Source organism: Acomys minous (genome assembly GCF_964271855.1).
Source record: "Acomys minous genome assembly, chromosome: 13".
NCBI lineage: Eukaryota > Metazoa > Chordata > Mammalia > Rodentia > Muridae > Acomys > Acomys minous.
The window spans coordinates 109425075-109434629 of NC_140495.1; the positions used below are offsets into that span (position 1 = coordinate 109425075).

Sequence of the window (9555 nt, forward strand, 5' to 3'; positions counted from 1 at the left end):
CTTGCACTACTTGATCGTTAACATTTCTTAGCCATGTGTGGTGGCACACACCTTTAATCCCAGCACTTGGGAGGCAGAGGCAGGTGGATCATTGTGAGTTCAAGGCCAGCCTGGTCTACAAAGCAAGTTCAGCATAGCCAAGGCTACACAGAGAAACCCAGTCTCGAAAAACCAAAAAATTTCGTATCTGAGAGACTAAAAACCTTAAGTAAAATTTCCTCCAGTATAAGAAGGGTTAATGGGGAGTGTGCCCTAATTACTGCTGGCAGGTTGATAGTTTCTTCCTGCGAATAAATCTGGTACACGATGCGGACCTCACAGCCTTTCTGCCAGGGCAGACGGGCTCCGGATACAACGCGCAGGCTCGGACCCTCGAGGGGCGGGGCAAGGCTCGCACATGCGTTCTAGAGTCGCCCGCGCTCCTCAGGCACTGCGGAGGCCACCCAAGGCGGCACAGGGAGGGTCCTGCAGGGAGGCGGGGCCACGCAGCCCGGAAGAGACGCCGCGCCGCGCATGCCCCTTCCTTTCCAGCCTCCGCCTCGGTCCCTGCAGCCGCCGCGGTGAGTTCCTCCGGCGTCCGGGTTCCATCGGCCGCCATCGGCGCCGTGGCGGGCCTGCGTCCTCGGGGCGGCAGGCGGAGGCCTCTCCCGCCCTCCCCGGAGAGGGCCGGGGGCGCAGGTCCTGTGCGGGGCGCCGCTGCCGAGGACCGGGCGTTCCGACGGCGGCGGGGGCGGAGGGGACGCGGCGGACGGACGGACGGACGGGGGAGCCCAGCGCGAAGGCCACGTGTGGCGGGAGGCGCCCGGCCCGGGGGGAGGGCGGCGTCCGCTTGCGTGCGTCCCTTCGCCGCAGGCCCCGTAGCCCCTGCCTGCTCCCTCCACTTAGGTCTGGGGGGCGGATTTTAGGGGAGCATTCAGTGCTTTGCTTCCGGGTCTTCCGCCTCGCGGGGAGCGGAGCCCCTTGTCGGGGTGTGATGGCCCCCAGGTGTCGATGACACTAGAGGGTCTGTGTCTTCCGCCCCTGGACACCCGTCGTGAGGGCTGTGACAGCGGGGAGACAGATGTGTGCCCCTGCACCCGGGGTGCCCACCGCCCCGGCAGTCCTCTCTGCACTGTTGGGGTGTAGAGCGCTGGTCCCTGGGCGATTGGTTTCTGCGGTTCGTGGTCTCACCCACCCGTGGGTCGGCTTCGCGCGCTCTTTTTGAGTTTTCCACCCCGCGCCAGCCATGGTCGCGGACTTGCGTGCCCCCTCCCGGGCACCGTGCTGAAGAAGTTGTTTGCCTGCAGATGTTGATGCCCAAGAAGAACCGGATCGCCATCTACGAACTCCTCTTTAAGGAAGGGGTGATGGTTGCCAAGAAGGATGTCCATATGCCCAAACACCCCGAGCTGGCCGACAAGAATGTGCCCAACCTTCACGTGATGAAGGCCATGCAGGTATGGAGGGGCTGGCCGCTGTGGAGTGTGGTGAGGTTGGCAGGCAGGCGCCTTCCAAGGACGGGGTCCCAGTCTAGTTGAGCCTTTTCCAGATCTGTTTCACCCCAAAAGACCCTTTAGGCTTGGGGACCCGGGACCTTTAAGGATTTCCCAGCTTGAAGAGGTACACACGCGTGCCCCACAATGGTCTTTGTAACCAAACTTCTCTGTCCCCCAGTCTCTCAAATCTCGAGGCTACGTGAAGGAGCAGTTTGCCTGGAGACATTTCTATTGGTACCTCACCAACGAGGGCATCCAGTATCTCCGAGATTACCTCCACCTGCCTCCGGAGATTGTGCCCGCCACCCTGCGCCGCAGTCGTCCCGAGACTGGCAGGCCTCGGCCCAAAGGTACGGTTCTGAATAACCCAGGTTGAGGTTAAGGGGCGATGGTGTTTGTCTCGTGAAGCCCGGACAGGCCTTGAGCTCCGTATGTAGCTGGGGTTGACCTTGAATGAGGTTTAATCCTCCTGCCTCAACATCCTGAGTGCTGGGGTTTACAGGTGTGTGCCACTACTCCCAGCTCAGAAGTGTGTTACGGCACACGGGGCCTTGGGTGACAGCCCCGTAAGAGTGCGTTAGGCTTGAGTGGTTTCTCATGTCTGTAACCTTCCCTGGTGTCTGCACGTGACCAGGGACTTGTGGAGCAGAGTGATGTGTTTAGCCCAAAGCAGAGCTGCTCACCATGTGTGAGAGAAAGGAAGTGGTGTTCTGTGTATTTACAGACCTCAGAGCATATGCCTCTGTGTCGCGTCTGGAATGTTCCTCTTGACTCCTGAGGCCACCGCTGGCTCACAGTTGCTTGAACTTGTCCTAGCTACAGGCTGAGGCGCTAGGGTAGAGGTTCCAGGGTTTGCCTGCGGAGTGCTTAGCAGTACAGAAGGGGACCCAGGGGTTACGTAGATTGTATCCTCAGAGCCAAAAACATTCTCTGGAACCTTGGGGACCACCTGGGGAAAAGAGCTTGGGGTGCCTTGCCTGGGTCTGGCAAGCATGTTTGCTGCTGCTAGCTACAGAATTGGGTGTATTTCTTAAAAGTTTGTTAAGGAGCCGGTGGTGGCTGAGGCAGGACACTTGAGTTCTGGGACAGCCAGGACTACACAGGGAGATTTTGTGCGTCTTAAAAAAATCAAGAAACAAATAGAATAAATTTGTTAGCCATTAGTTACGGAACAACTTTAATCCCACCACTCAGGAAGCAGAGGCAGGCGGCCTAGCTAGGGGATATAGGAGACCCCGTATGTGCTAAATACAACCTCCTCTGAGGTGTGTGCAGGAGGCGATGGGAACTCAAGTGTACCTTGGCGTGTGTTGAGGTGGGGATGACTTAGAAAGGCGGCTCTTTCCTCTGTGGCATCTGGGATCAATCAAGACCAGGTCCCCAGAACTTCATTCACAGAAAGCATCTTTTATGGACGGAACTGTCACTGGCTGTGTGGTTCTGGGTTCTTCTTGGTTTTTGAGACAGAGTTTCTCTGTGTTGCCCTGGCTGTCCTGGACGTTAATCTGTAGACCAAGCTGGCCTTGAACTCTGATCCTACTGCCTTTGCTTCCCATTGCTGGGATTAAGGGTGTGGCCCACCACCGCCCAGCTTGTTTGTTTTAATTAAGATGTGAAGAACTGGGCTGGAGAGATGGCTCAGAGATTAAGAGCACTGGCTGCTCTTCCAGAGGTCCTGAGTTCAATTCCCAGCAACCACATGGTGGCTCATGACCATCTATAAGGAGATCTGGTGCCCTCTTCTGGTGTGCAGGCACACATATGGACAGAGGTGTTTATGTAATAAAAATTTTAGGGGAAAAAATATGAGGATGGTGACAAGGTCCTGTGGGGACATCTGAGCTGTGGCCACTGCTGTGGGTCTGGCAGTCAGTGGCTGCCAGTGAGCGCTGGCGCACCTGCATGCAGTTCTTGCTGCCCTGTAGTCATTTGCTGCCCCACACTCACAGTGTAATTTGGTTTCTGTAGGTCCAGAGGGTGAGCGGCCTGCAAGATTCACAAGAGGGGAGGCAGACAGAGACACCTACAGAAGGAGCGCCGTGCCTCGTGAGTATCGTGTCATCCGTAACGGGTTGAACCCAGATTCTCAGGTGGCCCTGGTGGCGCTGTCCTTGATGCCAAGGTGGCCAGGAAAGGTCCTTGGTGTTGGAGGGGGGCCTGTGTGCTGGACACTGAGGACCTGTGGTTAGGGTTAAGTTGCCCCTCAGGAGAGCTGAAGCAGGTGCTTGCCTTGTCCCTGCGGAATCTGCCTTGAGGCAGAGTGGCAGGTGTGTGCTGTGTGCCAGGTACCTTGGGAGGAGCTGGGGACAGGCCTGCATGGCCCTGTCACTGAGTTTGCATTTAGTAATTGGGGAAATGGAAGGGAGCTGTCAGGTCAGCTATGTAGAGAAGCTTTGCAGAAGTGAGACTAAGCAAGCACCTGAAGGGCCAGCTGGACTCGGGAGACTGCAGGCCAGGGCCCTCAGGGGAAGATATGGGACGCCTGGGAGGTAAGGCTTGCCACCCTTTCTGTGTGTATATGTGTACACACACACACACACACACATACACACGCACGCACAGCCTGAACTCCTTCCCCAGCTCCTGCTGAGGGATCCTCAATTAGAGGGTGGGACCTATGAACCTAGGTTAGTCGACACTGATTGGAGGACAGACTAGACTTGGTTAAGGGGCAGGAAGTGAGCAGCAGCAGCCTCTGGCGGGAAAGGACAGGGGAGCCTCCAGTTGTAACACTTCCTGAAGTTGTTCTGGTGGCCCCAGCTCTCCCAACCCAGATGAATGAGTTTGGGTGGCTGTTAGTGTTGGTATGTGGCCCTAAAGTGTCATTTTAACATCTAACCTCCTAAAACTGGGTATTTGACTTTTTTTTTCTTTTTACTCTTTGAAATCTGGCCTATGGAGCTTTGCATACGTTAGTTTGAACTGGGGCTGCGATGTGAATGGGTCTGTCATGCAGTCAGTGCAGTCCTGCCTCGGCTTTGAGTGCTTGGGTTCCAGGCTTGCGGCCTGCTGTCCTGTGTCTGGTGCTTTCTTGTAAAGTGTTCGGCTCCCCCGGCCCCGTGCTCTATTACCTTCCCTCTCCCCCTGCCTGAGTGTTCTCTACACGCAGTTTGGGTCCTTGGTGCCCTAAGCAGCTTTCCTAGGGGAGATGGTTGGTGAGTTTGGAAGGTGGTTGAGCCACCCCCACCCGCTTGGTGAGGTGGCCGTGGCTGTGTGTGGCTCTGCCTTGCTGTGACCACTCAGGTCAGCTCTACTCTGTTCTCCTTCCAGCTGGTGCTGACAAGAAAGCCGAGGCTGGGGCCGGCTCAGCGACGGAATTCCAGTTTGTGAGTATCTTGCTTTCTGAAGTCAGCGGGGGGGGGGGGGGGGGGGGTGGGGTGTGTGCCCTCACCTAGGGGGTTCTGGGGGGTGTGCTGTCTCATTTCCCCCCATGTTAGGAGCAGTCTTGAGCACACAGGCTTGCTGGTCTCATGTCAGAACCCACGCATGCTGGTATTGACTGGACGGTGAAGGCCCAGCCTCTGAATTTACTTAGTGACACTTGCAATTGAACTGAACGCTGGAGGTTCTGAGGGTCCCAGAACAGAATTGCTCTAGAATCAGAATTCCCTCCGTTAGGGTCTTGGTTCTCTGTGAAATGGAGGTAATTGCCACCGCAAAGGCACCTGTAGACAGCCCAGCTCTTCCTGCGGGGTCCTCCGCTCCAAGGCCAGGACTGCAGTGTCGTGGAGCGCTGTGGCCGTCCTCACAGACCATCCTCAGCGCTCATCTCAGGAGAGGTAGCGAGAGCGAGCCATCGTGGCTCCCTGTGCTGGAGCCGGCCATATCTAAACATGCGCTTCTAAGTGTGAGGAGACAGACGCTGTGCTCCTCGCACAGTAAGCACTAGAAATCCTAGCGGGGCTGGGCCTGCTGCTAACTCCCCTGTGCTTTGTCTTGCAGAGAGGCGGCTTCGGTCGTGGACGTGGTCAGCCACCGCAGTGAAGTTGGAGGATGTGTTGTGTTGAATAAACTTTAAAGAAGACATTGTCCACTCTGTGTGTAGCCTAACAGGGACTACCTGGGGGGGGGGGGCTGGGCTGTTGGGGAGTACCTGCAGGGTCGGTCAGTGCCGCCCGTGACAGAGCAGCCATGCTAAACCTTGGCTGATGTCCTGCCTCCCGAGTGTCACACCTGGCCTGCGCTGCAGAGCCTGCGGCTCCCTTGTCTAGGAGAGGCCTGGCATTCAAGCCCGCCCAGGCTTGTGAAGGCTGCCTTGGGATGGAAGCTGCTGGAGCTCTTCCGTGGGGCAATTGGGAAGAAAGTGAATAGCAGTTCTTTTTGGGGGCCCTGAGTGCTGAGAGGCTACAAGAGGTGTGTCCAGTTCTCTGGGGAGATGAAGATGTTATTTTGGCTTGAGTGGCAGGTAAAAGGCGTGTCCTTGGTAGTCCTAATAGGATGGAGGTAGGGCCAGCATTCAAGAGCTACAATGGTCACAGTAAGTTTCCTGGGGAGCTATGGTAGTCATTGGTGATTTGGGCCACTAGGTGGCAGTTGCTGAGTCTCACTGCGCAGTTGAATTTTAAGTCCTGGGCAGCTGGCTTTGGAGCTCCCAGCACCAACCATAGGAGCTTTCTGACTGCAAAGGCCCTGGTTGGGGGCGTTCCCAGCTGCCTTGGCTGCCCATCAGACACAGCTTGTGTGAAGTTAAACACTGGGGACTGTCTAATGATTCTCCAGGAAAATTGCCAGTGGCTCCTGGCTGTGATTACCTAGGCCAGCCAGGAGTAGAGGGGCTCTGCAAATGTTATGATGGAAGTCAGGGGTTTAGTTATGAGATGGTGAACAGGTTCTGCTCTAACTCAGATGTGCTGGACAGAAGTGTGGATCATGCCTCAACTTCCTAAAATACACCAGGATCTTGGCCAGGCATGATAGTGCACACCCTGCATCCCAGCACTAGAGAGGCAGAGGCTGGTGGGTCTGTGAGTTTTGATCTACATAGACCCTGCTTCCAAAAGCCCCAAACAACCAGGGTCTTCCCCTGTGTCTTAGATCACCTCAGACTGTTCTCTCATCTCAGCCTTCCCTGTGCTGCAGGCAGGAGTGTGCGGTTAGACCCGGCTATGAAAATCTAAGATCACTGCAGGCTGGGAGGCGCTTCAAGGACTCTAAAGCAACAGTCCTTGGTGGGGATGGTTGTCTTACCGCTTGCTAGTCACTTATTTATTTCAATTTATGTGCGTTGGTGAGAGGGTGTCAGATCTTGGAGTTACAGACAGCTATGAGCTGCCATGTGGATGCTGGGAATTGAACCTGGGTCCTTTGGAAGAGCAGGCAGTGCTCTTAACCGCTGAGCCATCTCTCCGGCCCACTAGTCATTTCTTAGGGGCTGAATAAACACTCAAGATGGCTCTGTTGGTCTGTGCCTATAATCCGGTCACTGGGATAGCAGCGGAATCAGGTTAAAGGACAGTCTTTGCAACAGTGGTTTCCAGCCTGGCTGGGCTGAGAAGGCAGTTTACCCTGAAGCACCTGTTGGAAAGCCTGCAAAGCTAGGCTGGTGGTGCACGGATGCAGAGGCAACTGAATTCAAGGCCAGCACGGTCTACAAAGCAAGTCCAGTACAGCCAAAGCTGCACAGAGACCCTGTCTCAAAAAACAAAGAACCAGCCTGGCAGCTTCTGGAAGTTGTCCTTTGACCTCTACATACGCACTGAAGGTGCTTGCTCTGCCCCATTCATACAATAAACGTTAAAAAAAGAAAAAAAACTAAATCTACAGGGCCTGGACAGATAGTTCAGGGGTTAAGAACACTGGCTGCCCTTTCAGAGGACACAGGTTTGATTCCCAGCACCCACCCACGTGGCAGTTCACAACTGTATAACTCCAGTTCCAGGAGGTCCCACAGACCCCCTTTACACAGGTGTATGTGCAGGCAAAACAAATGTACACAAAGTAAGTTTATTTTTTAGGTTTTTGAGACAGGTTTTTTTTCTGTAAAATTGTCCTGGCTGTCCTGGATTTGGCTTTTGTAGACCAGACTGGCCTCGAACTCACAGTGATCCTCCTGCCTCCACCTCCTGAGTGCTGGGATTGAAGGCATGGGGCACCACACCTGGCTTTAGAAATTAAGTCAGGTTTGTGCTTTGAGACAAGAGTTCACTGTGCAGACCAGGCTGGCCTTCCCAGTGCTGGGATTATGTGATGTAGTCAATAGTTCATTTAAAAGACATAAACTTCAATAATACAGGTGTGAGAAAAAAAAGTCCCAGACTCTCAGGCTGGCCTTGGCTGCTCCAGGCACTGACTAGTCACCTTGTGCTGGGTCAGTAGTGACCGCAGTGCAGGGAAACTGCTAGCAAAAAGAAGGGGGTGAGGGTGGGAAATCCATCATTTTCTCAGGGTTAGAAAAAGAAGCCGGGACAGAATGAGGGCACTGGTGGGGAGAAGGGAGTTCCAGCCATGGGAGCCCAGAGGCCAGTGTGCTTCAGAATCGCTTTAGTGGAAGCCTGTGATAAATGCGTGGCCCAGGTCCAGAGGCAGCCACTTGAGAAATAAGCTCTGCTGGCTTGACTGACACATCAAAGAGGCCATTGTGAGGAAAGGGCATCTTTGGAGAGGACACCAAGCTAGGTACTGGGAGGGCGTAACAGCGAAGCATCAACATGCATGGTTAGTTTGTTTGCTGTTCTTGTTTTTCATGAGAGAGATCTCTGTGTAGCCTGGGCTGGCCTGGACTCACTTTGTAGACCAGGCTGGCCTCGAACTCCCAGCGATCTGCTTGCCTCTGCCTCGAGTGCTGGGATTAAAGATGTATGCCACCATGCCCAGCCTTAAAGATTATTTTTATTTCCTGTGTGTGTATGCATGCCTGTATGTAGCAGCACATGTGTAGTGTCTACAGGATCCAGGTGGTGATGAGCCACCTCACATGGGTGCTGGCGACCAGACTAGGGGCTTCTGCAATACCAGGGTTTGTTTTTTGAAGACAGGGTTTCTCTGTGTAGCCTGGGCTGGCCTGGACTCACTTTGTAGACCAGGCTGGCCTCGAACTCACAGAGACCTGCCTGCCTCTGCCTCCCATGAGCTGGGCTTAAAGGCTGCGCCACCACCACTAAACCTCTGACTCCTAATCATCCTTCCGGCCCCCAGTAAGTGTTCTTAACTGCTAAGCCATCTCTTCATTGCTCCTCTCCTACACTTTTCCCCTTTTGAACAGGATTTCATGTACCCTAGGCTAGCCTCAAACTTCCTGTGTAGCCAAGGATGGCCTTGCATTCCTCATCTTCCTGCTTTTACTTCTGAGTAACCAGATTAAAGAATTGTGCCGCTGCCCAGGTCACTTGGTATTTAGGATGGAACCTAGAGTTTCATACACACTGCCAAAAAAGTTACATTCCCTGCCCATGTTACAGGTTGCTCTAGAAGTCAGAGCCACCTGCCTCTACTTCCCCAGAGCTAGGATAAAGGGATGTGCCACCTCACAGGACACATTTCTTTATGCAGTGCTGGGGACTCAGTACATGGTAGATTAATCCTCAGTCCTCTTGACCAATTTTTTCTTTTCTGTCTGTCTTTTTAAAAGATTTATTCAGCCAGGTGTGGTGGCGCACGCCTTTAATCCCAGCACTCGGGAGGCAGAGGCAGATGGATCGCTGTGAGTTCAAGGCCAGCCTGGTCTACAGAGCGAGTCCAGGACAGCCAAGGCTACACAGAGAAACCCTGTCTCAAAAAACAAAACAAAAAAAAAAAAAAAAAAAAAAGATTTATTCATCAGCTGGGCGGTGGTGGTGGTGCTCACCTTTAATCCAGAGGTGGACAAATCTCTGTGAGATAGAAGCCAGCCTGGTCCACAAAGCAAGTCCAGGATATACACAGAGAAACCCTGTCTAAAAAAAAAATTATTGATCTTATTTATGGATGCTTTTCCTGCTTATGTGTCCAGCATGTGTGTGGTCATGGGGTCTCTGGAAACTGGAATTACAGATGGTAGGCAGCATGTGGGTGCTGGAAATGGAACCTGGGTCCTCTGTGAAAGCAGAGTGCTCCTGACCCCAAGTCACCTCTCCAGCCCAACATTTTTATTTACTTATTTTTA

At 53.9% G+C, this 9555-nt stretch overlaps 1 protein-coding gene across 1 annotated transcript; it reads left to right on the forward strand.

Annotated features, from left to right (window-relative positions):
• Positions 1–406: 406 nt before the first annotated feature.
• Positions 407–5494, forward strand: LOC311581691 (small ribosomal subunit protein eS10). The gene is made up of 6 exons (XM_084754188.1): positions 407–560; positions 1287–1436; positions 1654–1825; positions 3444–3521; positions 4746–4801; positions 5418–5494. Exons 2-6 carry the CDS (start codon positions 1287–1289, stop codon positions 5457–5459), a joined length of 498 nt encoding a protein of 165 aa, XP_084610314.1. The 5' UTR covers positions 407–560; the 3' UTR covers positions 5460–5494.
• Positions 5495–9555: the final 4061 nt, after the last annotated feature.